The 19,926-nt window shown below is 37.9% G+C and overlaps 1 protein-coding gene across 2 annotated transcripts; it reads right to left on the bottom strand.

Annotated features, from left to right (window-relative positions):
- Positions 1-1,897: 1,897 nt before the first annotated feature.
- Positions 1,898-19,473, bottom strand: CBLL1 (Cbl proto-oncogene like 1). Of its 2 annotated transcripts, none has more exons than XM_032643503.1 (6): positions 18,177-19,473; positions 13,222-13,389; positions 10,110-10,207; positions 9,618-9,701; positions 8,023-8,096; positions 1,898-5,424 (listed from the first exon to the last, which is right to left on the bottom strand). In XM_032643503.1, exons 1-6 carry the CDS (start codon positions 18,187-18,189, stop codon positions 4,389-4,391), a joined length of 1,473 nt encoding a protein of 490 aa, XP_032499394.1. In that variant the 5' UTR covers positions 18,190-19,473; the 3' UTR covers positions 1,898-4,388. The 2 variants fall into 2 exon arrangements, with proteins under 2 accessions (XP_032499394.1, XP_032499393.1); XM_032643502.1 differs by having other exon boundaries at positions 10,110-10,210; positions 18,177-19,471.
- Positions 19,474-19,926: the final 453 nt, after the last annotated feature.

Genomic DNA, 19,926 nt, shown 5'->3' with positions numbered 1-19,926 from the left:
AAGTGATTAGAATGGTGTCTAGCCAAATATCATAGGATATTGCTTATATGCAGAATCTAAAAAAAAATTCATACAAATGAACTTATTTACAAACCAGAAACAGACTCAGACTTAGAGAACGAACTTTTGGTTCCCAGGGAGGAAGGGTGGGGGGAAGGACAGATTGGGAGTTTGGGACTGACACGTACACACTGCTATATTTAAAATAGATAACCAACAAGGACCTACTGTATAGCACAGGGAACTCCGCTCAACATTCTGTAATAACCTAAATGGGAAAAGAATTTGAAAATGAATAGACATACGTATAACTGAATCACTTTGCTGTACACCCGAAACTAACACAACATTGTTAATCAACAATACTCCAATATAAAATAAAAATTTTTTTTAAATGGCGTCTAGCATATAAATGAATTTATATTTCACATGGTAGGTGCTCAGTACCTATTTGAGTTTAGGCCATGAAATACTACATTTACCGTGGATTAGGGTGCTTAACCGGAGGATGGAGCCTATTACTTAGTTGTCAGCTCTGCAACTAAAACAATTCATACACCAAAGTTATAACATGAGTTATCTCTGGAAGGGAAATGTTAATTGTGGTAGTGGTCAAGGGGATCTTTATTTGTAATATGACATATTTCTCCCAAAAGACTTATTGCTTGTATAATGGAAATGAGTGCAAATTTTAAAACAAAAAAATTAAAGATTTTCAAAGTAACACATAGGAAGAAAAATAAAGGGAGCAAGATTTTTCAATCTGAAGGAAGACAAAGGGAGAACAATTTTAAAGGTAGATTAATAGGAAATGGGCTTAAATACAATATGAAAGTTGGTGCTAACAACTACTTGGAATAGCAATGAGACATTCTCAGGACATAGATTAACATTTCAAAATGGCAGATTTTTAAAAAGACATGGTTCCACCCAAGTGTTAGAGCTAAACCCATGACCCACCATTGTTCATTTAAATCCTGTGATTCTGTAATGCCTAAAAATTCAAATTCTAAGGGAGATGAGAAAATTAAAGTTTGATACTAAAACGCTGCTTTAAAAATTCTGCCTTAATACTTTTCCCCTCAAAGATGGAAAACTGAAGGGGCAGGAATCAAAACATGTTTGAAAATTCAAATGTTTTTATTAGTATCATTACCAAGTATTTTAACTGGCTTACCTCTCTTTCCCCTTTAAACCTAGTATATCCAATATTGCTTTATTAGATTGTGCATATATTGTAATAAGAAAAGTCGGCTTGGTCTAGGCCACAATTGAACAGATTACAGTTACAAAAACCAGTGAAGAAAAATAAATCCACTTCAGCCAGAATATAGTATGATTATGTCAAACCTCAATTAACATCAATATACCAATTTGATGGCTGATCTAATAGTCAGAAAAGTTTATTTTTGTTTCAGGTATGTGAGATTTTTCCACGTACTTGTAACGCTTTTTCAAGAATTGTATGATATGTCTATACATTTTTTCCAGAAAGATGTATGAAAGATACTCTTCCAGTATGTTAGTAAGAACAAAGCGTAAAGCAGCTCTGTATACTTCATACAGTAAAGTCACCTATTTTGAGTTTAAAAATATGGTCAAATTATCTTTTGCATTTATATTTCAGTGGTAGTATTTATACGATAACTTGAGCAAGTGGTTTTTACAGGGCAAGATGGATATTAAGTAGTTTCTTAGTCTTTGCAACTGATATTTCCCCAAAATACTATAGAATACTCTGAACAATCATACCACTTTAGAAATGTTAATGTTCAACTTGCTGGTTTTAATCTCCAAAAAGGTGAATCTATTTTAACTGTAAAAAGCTGTATGAACAAGAAAAATTCTGCATTCTCCCAAATGTGTCATCATTAGGTAAAAATTCATCTAGGCAAAATAGTATTTATGCTTTCATTTTATTGTTTTTAAGAATTAAACTGCCACCTCAGTAGTCTTAAGAGCAATATAATGAAATATACATACATTTAATTTAGACTTATGTCCATCATAGCTTCAAAGGCTTCCCTGAAATAAGGCTGGGATTCACATCTTTTTCCTTAAGGAAAGAAACACTAACAGTAATTTTGTTATCCTTCTACCCACCCACCCTCATTCAAACAATAACTGGATGAATTCAAGTCTAACACCATTTTAAAAAATTGTCTGTTACAACACATTTCATCTGATCTGCCTTCCTGCATAACACATATTTCTTAAACCTAACCAAAAAGAAATCATTTTTTAAAAGCCTACAAGAATTCTCTTAACATGTGGAATTTTATCATGATATTAATTTTTTTTGTCCAATACATAGGCTAAGTGGTTTCATGCCACATTCAATTCTAGTGAATTTCATTAAAACAGGTGAGCTCTTCATAAATAGTTGAGAAGCTTTAAAGTGAATTCGGCTATTTCCTATTACATGAAACCAAAAAATGGTACTGGATTTTCAACAAGAGTATTTTAACAGCTCCTAAATAGGGCCATGAAAAGGAATCAAGTTTGCACAGTCCAAGTACCTACAGTAATATGATAGATGCACTCACCACCATTTCATACTATTTCACTCCCATGCTTCTGATAACAATTTCTCTCTAGAAATATTGCATTAACAACTGGACTCTCAAATTGCTAGGTGTGAAAAATCACGTACTTTCACTTAAAAAAAAAGTGTATTAGTTATTTTCAGCTGGTCACGGTTGAAAGGGCCATTTATAATTATTTCTAACTTCAGCTTTAAGTTCATAGATAACTTTGCATCTGATTATCCAAGATGAGAAGTTGTTTTGCCTGTTCCTGACAGAATTAAATGGTAAATTAGCAATCAGTTCACCCTTTGTCAAAAAGAAATGTTCTAAATTTATACACTACTAACTATTTAATAAATGGCATCTGCATACTACACATTTCATGTTTATATGTTATGCACCATTTTAGGGGGGAGGAAGTACTTCACAGGGGTTTATTCAAAGGATATATAGTAATATCCTAAGAGTGTTGATTTATACATATGAGTTCTGTATCAACTGTAAGTGGTCATCTCAGCTGGACTGTAAGAAGCCCCTATAATGCAAAAGCTGACTCCAAAGACACCTTATAAAGCACTGAAATTCACAATTTAGATTACTTTTCTTTTCTCCAATACAAAATCATCTGGTAGTCTTCACTGTTGACTCCAAGCTAAAACGTTCCACGTTTTAGATGCTTAACCAGTAAAAGAAACAGGAAATCATTAATAGCTTTTAAATGTCAAGTTAGAGGAAAAACCTTATCACACAGTAATGAAACCTGAGCAACACAAGTATGTGATTACAAGAATGTCCTTCATTAATACAGTATTCAAATTTCTCCATAGCATTCAAATTATAGTTTAAAACCCAATAAACAAGAACCCACTTAAGCACGGGATCAAATTCTACCAAGAAATGAGGAAGTACATAAAGCCTATTCAGCCCTAAATATTTAGTTTAAGACAATGAGTAGAGAGGAATACACTTCATCTAAAGCACACCATTTAAACAGTTCTATAAAATAACGTTACTTAAGATTAATCAGTGTGGTGCATCACGTGATTCCAACCATTCAGTTAAAAAGTATTAATGGGTGCCAGCATCCCCAACAGCTTGGAGCCTACAGAGTTGATTACTTTGCCATAACTTTCCAAGTAACGAACACTGCCTTTCAATATTACAAACATAAATATTTCTTCGTACTGGAATTCCAATGTATTTTGCTGTTCCTGAGGCTGCCTACAAATGAAAAGGCATCCAAGTCAAGTGCATTACATACCTAATATACCTCAAAATTTCAGTGCCTAACATGTGAAATCATTTTCTACCATTTAACAGTCTGCCTTGCAGTAAATTCTAGTAGATTTTTACTTTTAGGATTTTATTATAACTTTGGGAAATTAGTGGTAAAACATATGGTTTAAAAAACACTATGTGGCTGCACTTAAATTCACATAAAAATAGCATTTTTACAACCATATTGAAATTTCATCCTTTTACACAGGTTAACAAAATGTATCACAAGAAAAACTAAACATTGGGTTTAACAAAAGCAATACTTTTGAAAGTGGAACGACGAAAAACTTCTTTCAAATTTTTTACAAATGGTCACCTCTGGGTCAATTTACCACACTAGGGGAAGAAAGTTGTTAAAATATAGTTGTGCTCAACTGAGCCACTTATCTGCACTACAGTATAGTACTTGAAGTCACTCCTAAGGTCAAGATTTAAAACCATTTTAAGAGACAAGACCCTAAGTGTTTTACAGCCACCTCAGTAAGAGGCGCTTTCCCTTCCCCAAACAGTCAAAGCTTAATTAAAAGATTGACTATACATAAGTTTGTTTCCTCATCATATCTTCAGTTCAAAATACTATTATCATTGGTAATACGGTCTATATCTTGTCTGATCTGGATGATGTGGTCCAGGAAGTGGGGTTTGAGAAGGCGGACCCTGCATTCGTGGAGGAGGAGGCGGCCCTCTCGGTGCAGGCCATATACCAGGACTCATTCCCCCTGGCTGTGTAAATGGAGGGCTCAGAGTTCCTTGATCTTCAGTGAACTGGGGTAAAGAGTTAGGATTATAATGGTGAGGAGGGGGAGCAGTTACAGGTGGACCACCATGTTGAGGGGGGGGAGGTCCTGGAGGAGGATGATTCATATAAGGTGGCATCTGGGCCATAATATGTCCAGGGGGAGGGGTGATTGGTGGTGGAGCAGAGGTCATTGGTGGAGGTGGAGCTTGGCTATACACCAGGTGAGGAGTACCTGCGGCCTGGGGAGGATGTGGCATTGGATGGCTTATTGGTGGTGGAGGAGGTGGGGGTGGTGCGTAATGTTGCTGTGGAGGCATAATATGATGAGGGTGCGAGACCACTGGTTGACCCTGATATTCAGGATGATGGTGAGCAGGTGCTGGGGCAGGAGGTGGTGGTTCTCTAGCACCTGAATTTGAGTCATCCTGAATAGGGACAGTTATTAAATTGCTGTGTTTTCTTGTTGAAATACGAAAGGTTTCCTGACTGACCGAGCGAGGTGGAGGTGGAGCCATGGACAATTCTGCCGGAGGAGCACGAATATCCTCATGTGGCTGATTATAGTGCTCGTGGGGCACATGTTGCAAAGGAGGTGGTGGCATCATGATGTGCTGCTTTGGCGGAATATGGCTCATATGGTGCTTGTCTGGCGGCATTATAAAACGATCTGGGATTTCAGCTGGTGGTGGGGCAATAGGAGGATGAACATTTTCAAGTGAAGCACGGGTAACAGGTTTTCCAGCTCTCATATGGCGGTGGTTGATATGAGCCTGTAAGTCTCTCTGGGACAAGTAGGTTCTCTTGCACCCTTGAACAATGCTACACATGAAGAGAGAACCTCGTGTACACTGCTCAATTCGCTGCACAGGATCACTACAGCTAAATTAGAAGGGGAAAAAAGTTTGATTTACTAAAAACAGACTATAAAAATAATGCACTTAATCTCAAAGATATGACTAGTTTTAAATTTTGTTATGGAAAATACTACAGAAGTTCACAATTAAAAGTTATAGTTACTGCAAGTGAACCTTTAATCTTTTCCACTTTGTGGTCTGTTCCCTATTAAGCAACAGCATTTCTTTCAACATCAGAACGCTTAAGAAAAAAATTCAAAGTTTATCAAACAGAGTATGTTTTAAGAAAAGACCTCTTCTTCCCAAGACCTAGAATTTATCTGATTTTCTCAAACAATTCTATGCTTTGCATCCAGTTGCAAAGAAAAATCCAGGAAGGGCAAACCAAAGGATCTGTCACAATCATGGAATTCAAACTTGTACCGTATTTATTGAGTATTATTTTCTGCGCAAATAATACTAAGTGGAAGACACCAAGTGGAAGAACTGTAACAACTACAAAAATAAATAGGATCATCCTAATCATCAAGGTTCTTAACATTAAACAACATAAACAAATTAAATTCAAACCCTGAACACCAAGAGTCCCTTCAAGGGGTCTTTCTGAACTGTCAGACAAATTTACTACTACAAAGTATTACACACTCCTGCTTCTCTAAATTATAACCACTAAATTTAACTCAGTATTTTCTTAATGAGTCAGGGTCAAATTGTAACTATTCTTCACTCACTATTTTTAATCCACTCTTGCCTTTAGAGTGTTCTTGAAATAGCGGAAAGAGGACCGAACTAGGAATTGGAACTGGGATCTACTACTGGCTCTGAGATCTTGGTGAAGTCATTTAAACTTTGTTTCTTTATTTGTAAAATGGGTGTAAAATGGGGTTCAAACATCTAACCTAACTCACAATGGTTTTGTATCTACTTCGCCCTACTTAAAAGAGTATCTGTAACATCAATGAAACAGTGAAAATGACAGGATTTAATGACTAGTTAAGCACTATACATGTACAAGCTGTTATCATTGAATATGTGTGTCAGGTCATATGACACTATATTACATGGCTCTATATTCTTGATTTTGAGTGGTGTCTGTTTTTACTTCCTCACTGAAGGCTGGTACTCCTTCTTGATACTAGGAGGCATCCCTTTAGTGGCCATTTGGCACACTTCTTATTTTTTGCTTCTAACTTGCTGTAAGCTCTGAAATATCTCCACAATAACGGGATGTGAGGCACTTCTTTTGGGTGATGCTTAAGCATTAGTATATAGTATTTACATTAATTTGGATTGCCATTTCTTCACTTTCTAACCTGGGTCTGTTAATACAAATAGGCTTATGCTCTAATATACCTAAGGGCCAACCAGTGAGATGCTTACTGGAGTTACACTGAACACCCTGAAAACTAAATTCCCTTTTAAATATTAACATTAGAACACTTACATAAAAGAGAAAACCTTTTGATGTCCTCTACATGGTGTTGTACAACATCCAAAATCCCTTATCCCAATGAGGCAATCAAATTTACTATATAGTGGATGTACACCGTGTTGGAAAACCAGGCATTACAGAAAATAAGGCAAACAGTGAATATGCACTTTGAATTTCATAACTCTTCTGAATTATAATTCTAGGAAGGAAATACTCTTTAAACTCACACTATAAATTTTATAATCTGTGACTTTAAAGGGTTATTAAAAATATGCCAAGAGAATTAGTTGGCACTGGTTTGTCAATGACTCATCCATTCTCTCTCAGGGATGCCAATCTTCCTACACCATAAAAGAAAATTATCCCTTACAATTGTCCATAGCTTTGCTATCAACTAATACTACAACCCTTGGGATAGGTTCTGACAGGTTATAAGGAATCTAGGAAGCCTACAGTTGTTCCAAAGAAGTTTCTCTCAAAGCTTTCCTCAAACCTTCTATCAGGGGTTCTAAATTGATATAAAAATTCATAGTTTATTCTGGATCCTTCAAGACCATCCCCAAATAGATCACTATCAACCAACACTCTAGATTGTCATAACTTGTCTGAGTCTACCTTAGAACATGATGGTGTTCTAAGATATACTCAAGACATAATAATCAGATTTGAAGGTAATAAATAAGAGTTTATACTTACATAGTACTTGCTATATGCTACATACTATATATGTATTAACTCATTTACTTCTAATAATAACCCAGGGAGGTAAGTACTATTATTAGCTCTATTTTACAGATGAAGAAATCACCTATGTCACACAGCTAATAAATAAGAGAATAGAGATTTGAATACAGGAATTCTAATTCAAGAGTCTTTGCTCTCGATCACTACGTGATACTACCTCTCTAGCATCCCATTAAAACAAGAAAATAACTATTTTGGGTTTATATAACGCTAACTTTTGATGGCAAATATACTCGTATTTTGGCCAATTTGAACTGATTGATAATAGCTAATTAGCCCTATCTTAAGGAGAAGGCTAAGGCCAACTCTAGGCTCACAGAGAAACATGAGCCATGTCTACATATTTGATATCCGGCCACCGGTCTACAGCACACCCTGACCTTTAACCTAGATTATAAATCATTATATCACAAACTTTATTATTTAAAAATTTAATGATGACCTTACCCTGGACACATCTTATCTCCCTTTTTTTCGTGTAAAATAGCACAGTCATAGCAAAAAACATGCTTGCATGGAATCTGTGAACAGAGACATATTACAGTTAAGCATACTAGAACAAATTAAAATACTTCCATAAAAAAAAAAACACAGTAAGCACAGTGACCTAGATATAGAAGGCACTTGAGAACTGTTTGGTTAAAATGAACATTTATTAAGTACCAATTACATAAAAGCAACAGTTAACCTTTTTCAGTCACAAAGCTCTTTGTGAGAATGTGATGAAAACTTTGGCCCTTTCCTCAAAAAACATATACATGCATATTTGCTTACACATTCATGGTCCCTACAGGTTAAAAGCTCCTGAAGAATACTGCATAATGTTTTATCTAATCCTGTATCTCCTGAAAGTATTCCTAGGCAGGAAAAAAACAAATATCTTCTAATGTAATATAAGTAGCCTTCTTCCCTGGTAGTCTTAATACACTTACAAATATTTAAAAATAAATCAGAAGGACACAGTAAAATGATGTTATACCATTTTAAAACTCACAGGCCATTACCATTATTTAGCTGTGTTATACAGCAAAGCAACAGTGCATAATCCACACCCTCCACCATCACAGACCTATCACTGAATTCAAATTTTTTTCCAACAAAAATGTAAAACTATTTTTTTTTTTGTGCTACGCGGGCCGCTCACTGTTGTGGCCTCTCCCGTTGCGGAGCACAGGCTCCGGATGCGCAGGCTCAGCGGCCATGGCTCACGGGCCCAGAAGCTCCGTGACAGGTGGGATCCTCCTGGACTGGGGCACGAACCCGTGTCCCCTGCATCAGCAGGCGGACTCTCAAACACTGCGCCACCAGGGAAGCCCTAAAACTATCTTTTTATACGTCAAAATTACTATTAAATTACAGTTAGGGCTGCATTTTTTTTTAACGTTTAGAATTCAATTCTCAGAAATCATAAATAATCTTTATTAATTCAGTTTTATATTAAAAATTATAGCCTTCAGAAACGAATAACTGATTTTATTCTGTTAGCAAGGGAAAAAATAAAAATTTTTCCCTAATAAACTAGAATTAATGTAAACTAACAGGTATCAAACAGTCCAAGGAAATTATTTAGTTTTCAGAATTAGTTTCCGTAATTAATATTTTTACAAGCAATTAAAGAATTTGTCAGGGCTTCCCTGGTGGCGCAGTGGTTGAGAGTCCGCCTGCCGATGCGGGGGATGCGGGTTCGTGCCCCGGTCCGGGGAGATCCCGCGTGCCGCGGAGCGGCTGGGCCCGTGGGCCGTGGCCGCTGGGCCTGCGCGTCCGGAGCCTGTGCTCCGCAGCGGGAGAGGCCGCAACAGTGAGAGGCCCACGTACCGCAAAAAAAAAAAAAAAAAAAAAAAAAAAAAAAAAAAAAAAAAGAATTTGTCAAGATAATTCTATTAAATGAATATTATTCCCAAATTTCCCCTAGCTATTTTATACTTATTTAAAATGTTATAAATTTAATCACTAAACAGTAATAAATCTATCTACTTAAATTTCAGATTCCTACCTCTACACAAATATTTAATTTACAAAAAGAGAATTTAATTTATACTTACCATTCGCCCATAGATTTTAATAGGCAATCCACATTTGTCACAGAAATGAACTGGTGTATCATCCTTTTCACCTAAGATGTTTATCTGTTGAAATGATATAATTAAATTTTCCTTAAGCATTTCTAAAACTTACGTCCATAATTTACACAATGAATTGGTTAGTATTTTATAAAAGTTATTAAAACAATTAGAAATGAAGGTTTCTTGGTATAATCCCCACATATGCCACATTAGTTGGGCCACCATCAGTCTTGGGGGTTTATTCCCTTAAGCAGTGTTAATGGTTATTGATTTTACTTGACTTTACTAAAAATTACTTCAGATTATTTTTGGAAACAGTGAAATAGGGCATTAATAAACAAATGATTTGTGAGTACTGAAAGATATAACTATAATAAAAGTTCATACCATTCTTTATGTAGTCTGAATTGTTCTAATACAGTATTTAAAATATTTTATTGTTCTAATAAAATTTTTTATTTTTAGTTATACCTGAAAGTCCCAAAAAAGGTGTCCAGGAAATCTTCGCTGATTTCCAAACAGTTCGCCCCCTTTACAGTCATACCGTTCTTCTTCATTATAATCAAATCCTTCTGAGAGAAGAAAGTGTTACCTATTAACTTTTCACATCTCAATTTCATTTTGGAAGTACATGTACATGGCCAAATAGACCTATTCACTGACACCTTTCTAAGCTCTTCTAAGAACAAGATAATCAAGTCTAGTTTAAAGCACCATCTAGAAATGATCTTGGAAATCATGTAGTCCAACTCTCATGACTGAGAATATTGCAGTACTGGAGATCATAATAACTCAACACAGAGAAGATCAGTGGCAGAGCTAGGAAAAGATCTCAGATCTCTTCACTCCCATTCAAGTGCTCTTATTAATTCACCAAACTATTTCTAGTATAAAACTACTAATTATCATCATGATTATTACACAAATAAAAGATACTTATCACCATTTATTCTTATCTATAAAAGTGGTATTATGCCGTAAGAAACTGATATTATTGCCAAAGGATTAGTGAAAACATAAAGAATTCTGCAGACTTTCTTCTTACGACTTAGTAAATTAGGTATCCTCTTCTTCAGCTTTAAACTGAGCCTGATTTTAGAAACATCCAACATGTTCATACTTCATCCTTTCCATTGAAACCTCTCCCTGGTTAATCACGCGAACAGCAGAATTTATATCATATCTACTTACAAGTATCCTCTCCTACACTGCATATATCAATATCAATAAACTTAAAACAATATGAAGAACAAATGGGCTCAACTTCAATTTCTCTGACCTAATTAAAAAGTTGATGGCACTCTTCTCATCTCATACAAAAGAAAAGAAAACCAGCAAACAGTCTTATGGGGATTCTAGGTAGAATCCAATTACCTAAAGTAAAGCTGAGAAGACAAATCTATCCCTCCAAGGTGCCAGCCTTCTCACGACTCTTTTGGCCCTAGAACTGGTAAACAGAGTAGCCAAAGCACCTAAGTCTTAACTTTACCCACATGGCTACATTACAGCATCTGCATAGACACACGGACACAAACGGAGACAGACACACACGCATAGATGCAAGAATTTTTTGAACCTGATACAGACATACATACCAGTGTACTGCTATCTAATTACCTCCAACACAAATGTAGAGTTCTTATAAGTTACATCTGAGTGACCCTAGGTTCTTATATGGTCCATTTATACCTTATAAAAGCTGCTGTCATCTAAAACTGAAAATAAGGAAAGTTAACTTTTCTACTTATCTAAAACTCAAAAAATTATTGAGCAGAACAAGCAAGTTAGGAGCACATTATCATTTTTCAGAGTAGTTCAACTTGTACTCCGATCATTAAGCTATATATATATTTGTATAGATAACATACCAGCTGCTGCTGCTCTATCAATAACCTAGTGTACCCCTGCTTTGGCCTTTTTGGTTTTTAAGTACTTTTTTAAAACTAAACAGTAATATATAAATAAATTCTTGTGTAACAGTAAAACAATGCAAAAAAAGCTAAAATCCCCTTTCTATCCTTTTCCTCTCAGTTCTCTCTTCATTCCCTTCCACTTCAAGCCCATACCCCCTTTTTGTTTTAATAACCAAATACATATCTATAAAAGTTCCAAAGCAGGGGTCAGCAAACTTTTTCTGCTTAAAGGCCAGTTAAGTAAATATTTTAGGCTCTGTAGGCCGTACCTGAAATTACTCAACTATGCCAATATAGTGTGAAAAGCAGCCACGAGGGGCTTCCCTGGTGGCACAGTGGTTAAGAGTCCGCCTGCCGATGCAGGGGACACGGGTTCATGCCCCAGTCCAGGAAGATCCCACATGCCGTGGAGCCGCTGGGCCCGTGAGCCATGGCCACTGAGCCTGCATGTCCGGAGACTGTGCTCCGCAACGGGAGAGGCCACAACAGTGAGAGGTCCGCGTACAGGAAAAAAAAAAAGCAGCCACGGGCATGGATGTGTGTCCCAATAAAAGTTTATTTACAAAAAAACAGTACTGGATTTGGCCAATAGGCCATAGTTTGCTGACCCTGTACTAAAGGGTAAGATGGGAAAACTGTTTTATACTCATGAAATGGGGAATAGCCTTTCTAACAATGACAAAAAACCCAGAAGTCACGCTAGAAAAGACTGGATATCTGACTACATAGAATCGTCAAGCTTTTCTACAATAAAAATTTTATATATAAAACTCAAAAGACAAATGGAGAATATATACAATATATGACAATTGTATTAATTTACAAAGAAAGAACTCATAAAAATCAAGAGAAAGACAACAGAAAAAAACAAATGGGAAAAGGAAATGAACAGGTAGATCCTAGGCAAAAGAAATGACCAGTACTATGAAAAGATATACAACCCCACTCGTAATTAAAGAAATGTGTATCAGAACAAAAATTTGTAAAGGTTAATACTACCAATATTGGTGTGGGAGTATAAAGTGATGTACTGTTTTTAAAGGGCCATTTGGCAACATCTGTCAAATTCTAAAATGTACAAATTCTAAAATCCACCAAGTTCTAAGATGCCCAAATTCATGCAAAGTTTAAATTCTACAAAATATACATACTAAGGTACATATACAAGGATGTTTACTACAAAATTGTTTTTAACAGCAAAAAATTAGAAAAATTGTTAAATAAATTATGCTATGTCCGTAAGTGAAATACCTAAACCTATTCTCTTAAATGAGAAACAACTGTATGTACTGAGAAGGCAAAATCTCACACGCATCTTGTGTGAAAAAAGGGCAGTTATAAAGTAACTATGAAAAAGTCATACCAGGGATTATCTGGGAAGAGAATAATTATGGGGGGAGAGGGACAATTTTACTTTTGTTTTCTGCAATACTGTTTAGATTTTTTGTAAACAATAGGCAGTGTTACTTTCAACAAGAAAATAAACCAAAAATATTTATAAAGGGAGAGAAAAGTAAAATATGCCAAAATGAGAAGTCAAAGACTGAAGAAGGAAGAGAGTATAAAAGATAAAAAAAGAGGTGACTAAAGGTAAATAAAATCACATGGCTTATTTGGTGGAATCAGATATAAAAGAAAGACTTTTGGACCTATTAGTTTAAACAAATTACCTTCATCACCAGCTGGAGCCTTTGCAGGCATCCTGTTTATAGTCCTTGGAGTTCGAGGTGTGGCTTTGGCTTTGTTCCCTTGTTTGGAGATGAGCTTTATAGGAATTCGTCTTCGAACATCAAGACCACCCAATGATCCAGAACTATTAGTGCCTTGTAACTCATTGTCTATGTTAGAAAAAAAGTTGCAATTTCTTTTAGTTTTTCTTTTTGAAGATTATTCTGCCACAGGTATTAAAGCAACATACCCAACATTATTATCAAGGGCTGAATATCTGGTTTCTGATTTTAAATACTATGCTATATAAGTTCAAGTACTAATCTTCTCTATTTTGGGCAATCCCTTAAAGCAATGCTTTTTGAGATATGGAACCTTTAAAGAGTTGACAAAAGTTACAGAACCTCTCCCTAAAAAAATGGACAAAAAAATTTTGCATTTTTCCAGAGGGATTTACAGAAACGTAAAACCCTTCATGAGCCTAAGATAAGAACCTCTGTCTTGGAACTATAAGAGGTTTTTTAAAAAAAGAAAAAGAAAAGTAAAGGAAGAAGAACAAAAAGAAAGAAAACCATCACTGTCTCCAAGTATGCAAAGTAGGCACTCAGTAAATTTAGTAATCTGCATCGATATCAGGACAATCAATAATACTGGAAACACAAAACTAACACCGACAATGGTAAAATTAAATAATAATGCATTGAAAATGAAGTTAGTTTTAGGGATGTGATTATTCTCTTAAGTGTAAAGTTGTTTTTCTAAAAAGCATTCAGGAATATAGTAAAAATTATTGCACCCTTTAGTAGTAAAAACACGCACTAATGTACTTGTGCTATAACATTTCTAGATGTACACATGTGACTGTGTTATTCTTGGTCAGCACTGTAATGGAAAATTATAGTTGAGGAGGATGCAAGTTTTCTGTACTTGGCCTAAATAACTGAAACTTTCTACGTCCCTGCCTGTTACTAGCTTATGAATTAAATTCACTCATATCCCATGAGTAATAGGAGCATTATTTCATAGAACTGACTCTATTTGAAGGTTAAAAGCCACCTTTTCTTCAAGTCCATGACAAGATATTACAATCCAGAAAATATTTACCTTTACCTACTAAAGACAGAAAGGGAAATGCCCTAAAATAGGAAACGCAAATAATTTTTTTAAATAGTAATGTTTTAAACATGACAATTAGTGAACAAGGCTGTGTAATTGTCACTGCATTAGACAGTACAATCCAGAGTGATAGCCAAACTGTCCACATTAAATTCAGTAAAGCCAAATTTGGAAGTAGTTATCCTAATTAGTGCTAATGATCTCCAAGGGTACTAGAATTACAGACACATGTTGAACTCACATCGATTTGCACTCTTTCTGAAGGATAGAACAAAATTCAAAATCGGTCCTTAATTATTAATTTAAATATCTTTCAGTCTACTTTCTATTATTACTTTCATAATAGCTAACCCTCAAAAGAGACAATTCATGGAAAAGGGATTACATGGATAGTTAAAGTTAGGATAAATCCAACTTGATCAACTCTCAACACTTCACAAAATGTATTAACAATTTGAATAATGTATTTCATCTGCTTCCACTCTAGTTGCTTATTTATGTAAAAATACCTACAAGCGATGTAATAGCAAAAAGACAGATAAGACAGAACGAATTTTTTTTTTTTTGCTCAATAGGTATATTCCTGATTTTCCACTGAACTAAAAAAAGCAAGTTGTTGTAGACATTTCAGTGCTGTCCTTCAGATAGTAAAAGGACTCTTAACGGTTTCACCTTGATGAATGATCAAAATACCAACATTTCATCACTACAAGTCCTTTTCACACCACCCTGGACACCTGTGGTCACTACTGTGGCTTGTTTAGCCTATTATGGCTTTCCAGAGCCTGCTGCCCTCTAACACCTTGCAGCCTGCCTCAGCCTGCAAGTTCATAAGCAAAGTACAGCGGTTAATAGTGACATCACTCTGGGTTTGTCTTAGGGTTTTGGGGGTTTTATTAAGAATCAGAACATACAGCATAATTTCCTTCTGAATAAGACAACTACAAACATAAAGCCCTAACAACAAAAGTCCTTGGATATTACACGAAGTGAGAATTAAGGATAGAACTGGCTATATAAAGTGAAATCCACTTTAAAAAGGCATAATACTTTTATATTATATTATATAGGTTTTTAAAAGATTTGTGTAGAATTTTATCTTGAATTAAAGGAACCAAGAAATATTTTTACAAAATTTAGGTTATAGTTACAACTAAGTGCTAATTCTTAGAATAGCCAAAGAACGAATCAAGTGTTAAGTAGGAGTTTCCTGGAGTAATTTTTCGAGCAAAATTCTATTATAAAAACACCACAGGATAGCCTTTATTTTATGACTGACTTTTTCAGCAAGATTACAAAACCAGTCATTTTTTGCATAACATTAGAGGGTTTCATCAATTTCTCCAAGGGCCTCTATTAATCCTTTGATATTAGAAACATCCTTTTGAGATGCCTATCCTGTCATAATGTCTTCAATTCACTGGCTAACTGGCATTTCCTCACTTGCCAATGATTTTACTTGTGATTCAAATAATTACCGAATTCACATTTATGAATTTCACGAAAATCGGAATCTTTTATAATCACAATCAGTGTACAGCATTTTATACCATTTCCTGATATGAAACACTAAGGACACTGCCGTATAATGAAATTAACTAAAAGAACAAAAAAGAAGCTGGTGTTAAGCAGGGATATCTGAGCAGGAACTAATTTTTTAAGTGGTCAGTTCATTAGTGAATATTTTCATGTTCAGATGACTTTTACTTACTTAGGCAAACTTAGAGAACTAGGACAATAAATATGGAGATACACACCCACCCACATTACAATTTCCTAACATAACATTCTCTAAACTGTGGAAGCTGCTTGACTCCCAAAATTCCAGTAAGATGCTCAAATGAAAAACATTTGCTAACGTGGCATGTTTGCTACCCTAACACCAAGATCCCAGATTTTCAATTCTATAAAATTTCCAAACACTAGAGTTCCTTAGAGCCTGGCGCTAGGCCCTCTTCTCTTCTGCCTTAAGTGATTTGTGGTACTAAGTCCCAATCAACCGTCCCTCTGATCTCCACTTGACATCTCCCCTTGTATGTCTCAACACACATCTCTTACTGAGCAGTCCAAAATCTTGTTCCCAAATTCCCATTTCTCACCTCTGCTCCTTAAAAAAAAGTGTTTTTCTCCCAAGTCTTCCAGTAATGGACACCACTCAAACTAGAACCCTAGGCACCTTTCCTTTCTCTCACATGCTTCCAAACCAATCCACCAGTGCCTGTTTGAGTTCTATCACCAAAAGATTCACTGAATCTGCCCACTCCCTTTTTCACTAAACCAGCCACCTTCACTAAGCCAAGCTTCCCTTCTGATCTATTGCAATCACCTCCTAAGTTTTCTTCTATTACTCTTGCCTTCTCTTACACCATTCTCCATAAAACCTATTATGTTTTTAAAAAGAGATTATGTTCCTCCTCTACTTCTGTTCAATGGCTTCATATTGCACTTAAAATAACATTCAAATCTTTACCATGGACTTCAAAGTCTTGCACGACCTGACTCCTGCCTTCCTTTCCAATCCCACCTTCCGGTTCTTTCCTTCTAGTTAACTAGGTGCAGCTGACTGGTCTTCTCTAAACTTTCCTCCCTCAGAGTCTTTGTAGTTGCTCTAAATGCTTTCCTCGTGATTTATTCCACGCTGGATTCCTCTCATCCATCAGATCTGAGCTTACAAATGTTACTTTTCCAGAAAGACCTTCCCTGACCACCCTCTCTGAAGCTTCCTCCTAATAGTCTTTACCAGAGCACCCGTTTACCCTCTTCAAAGCACTCATGATAATCTGTAAACATTTAAGTATTTTTAAAAAACTTGTTTATTGTCTTTTCCAATAGAACGTAACCTGCAAGTGGAGAGGGACTCAGTCCGTCTTCTTTACCATTCCATTTCCAAGCCTAGAAAAGTGTGTATACATATCTATATGTGTGTATACATACACACATAAGGTATTTATATATATATGTGTATACGTATACATATATATGAAATTAAGTAGACAGTTGATTTCATATATATATGAGGAATCCTAAACAATACTTAATACTGGAAAAAGCCTTTTTCCCCCTACTTGTAATATGGCTGATATAACTGAACGGAGCAGTATCTAACTCCAAATACACTCATTCAATATCCAAAAACCACAAGAAAGCAAAAGCCAAAAAACACATAACAAAAAGTGAAGCCATTCTTACTTGGAGAAAGGAATGAGACTATCTTGATTTTAAGCTCAAGATTGATGGTTAAGGACCACAGCCGAAGCGCGGGGCAAGCTTTGGGCTTAAGCAGAAAAGCTGCTCCCGGTATGATTCCGAAAACCATATCTGACTCCCTTCTCCCACCTCTAGTCCATGAAAGACCGGAGAGACAAAAACGACAGGCGATGACCACCGCAGCACCCGCCCAAAGCTGACTGAGACAGCAGGAAGTCTCCAACCCACTCTCGCGCATCGACTCCCAGCGTAATGAGGCTTCCCCGACTCCGAGACTGGAATCTACCCGCCAGTCCCCATAACGTAGGGCAGAGCACCCAAAATGAGGAAAAAAAGAGCCGGCGCTCTCTCCTCCCCGCGAAGCCCGCGCCGCCCGCCGTCCCTGCTCGGAGACCGGCAGAAGCAGAGAAGGAACGGCTGTTGCCGGCACCGAGGCTGTAGGTACCACACCGGAGGGTAGGCCAGGAAGTAGCAGGCCCTGGTCGGACACGCGGAGGGGTCTGTGAGATCTCTTTCTCGCCGCCACACCCCAATGGTGTAGGGCGAGCGTAAACTCTCTATGCTAGCTGGGCGACCAGTCCCAGGCCGGCCAGGGGGCATGGAACCAGGACCCCCACTGCCTCCGCCTCCTTACCAGTGTGATCCATGATTCGGCTCGCAGGGCACAGTGGGAGCGGAAGTCAACCGCGCCGGAGTCGCAGGGAGCGCGTGCGCGATACCTTCCGGAGCCTGGGAGGCGGAAGTGCAACCAGGTTTCCCGGGTTGTGGCCTCCAAAGGCTTCCTTGTCTCTCGTACGCTAGCCGACTCCGGTGAGGGAGTCAGGCATAATTCGAGCAGAGAAAGAACGAACGAGTACGCGGAGAGTTTCAATGTGGAGGCTGCTAAGGCTTCCTCTAAATGTGCTTCCAAAGGAAGTAGCCTTTAACTGTGGAGAGGAGATCGACGGGAACGGGGGAGGGGGAAAGCCGGTAGTATCCATAGGACTAAGCTCGCAGCAGGTAAGGCGGCTGCCGGCCCCGCGGAGCATTGCCTTCTGGGACTTGTAGTGCACCGGGACCCTGGAGCCTGCCAGGCACACTGCGCAGGCTCGGCCGTTGGGCTGGCCCCACCTCGGCGGGCGGAGTAACGGTTTGGAATCCCCCAGAGTCCGCGAGCTACGGTCCCCGTCCCCCAGGTCCAGGAAAAGTGTAAACACGCGCGCTCTAGAAGGCGTCCTCCAGCGGGAGGTTGCCCGGGGGATGGTTGAGCTGTATGAGGCTCCCAGCTAGAGAGAAAGGCTCTGTGCATATGGTCTCCCTTTTTGCTTTGTCGTGACAAGCTGCATAGACCCAGGCAGAGCTGACGGCTATCTGCCCCCGTTCCCATCTCTAAAGTTGCTAATAGTTGAAGCCCATTTCTGACGCTTGATTAGCGCTCATTTTCTAGGGCAAGCTCTTGTGGCGCTAGAAACCCTCCCCCACCAAACACGCGCACACACACACAACACCCCTCCTAAGGACTGGACGCGGGGCCAGGTGGAGGACGGATGCAGCGTGGCCGCGTCTTGTTAGGAGACAGCGGGGACTCCAGTGCAGAGCGGAGCTGAGCTTGGGGAGAGCACGTTAGGGCTGGCCGCGAGGGAGCGGTGGAAAGAGGAAAGGCCTAATATGAGGAAGAGACAGTTACCGCCACGGGCAGTACCTAGTTCCAGTTCTTGGTCCCACGGGTCGGTGGTTGCTGCCGCTTGCATCGTCCTCAGCCGAAACAAAAGGCAAGTACCCAAGAGTGATTCCTGAGGACCTTCAGGGCGGTCTCTACCTCGCGACCCTGGCGCATCTGTGTCCACTCCCTTCTCCAGCCTTTTACACTTGATGCTCCCGAATGAGTAGAAAGGAGCACAATTAGTGGAAAACACAAGCTGGGGAGTCAAGGGATTTGGGTTCTATTCTTGTCGTCCCTCGGTGACGACATCATTACCTTGTGTTATGCACGCTTTCAGTGCCAGAGTTCCTGGATCAATCAGAGATTATTGTATTGACCTCTTAGAGAAGTGGTTTCATGGTGCTGAATTTCGAATAAAGTATGTGTAGCGATGTGCTCTATCTGTATAGTTAAACAGTAAGAGCTTTGAATAATAATATGATGAGTAATACTATAAGTGTTCTGTGTTATCTGCTGAATGTTTTACTGGGATCTTTTTAAAGACTTTCCCACTATATCTGCAGCATTATAAACAGGTTTTTAGGTGCGTTCACAACTAAGGAGAATTGTGAATCAACGTTACTTCTGCTTTTGTTAAAATGAAAGTTTCTGTATTACTAAGTGGTTTTCAAGATGCTTTCAGTTGCTGGGCATTTTTTGTTTTCTTTTGCAGGTTGGGGGAAGCTTAACCTTTCTCCCATTC

The sequence above is a fragment of the Phocoena sinus genome, chromosome 9 (assembly GCF_008692025.1).
Source record: "Phocoena sinus isolate mPhoSin1 chromosome 9, mPhoSin1.pri, whole genome shotgun sequence".
In the NCBI taxonomy this organism is placed as follows: Eukaryota; Metazoa; Chordata; class Mammalia; order Artiodactyla; family Phocoenidae; genus Phocoena; species Phocoena sinus.
This window is presented reverse-complemented; position numbering and strand designations above follow the sequence as displayed.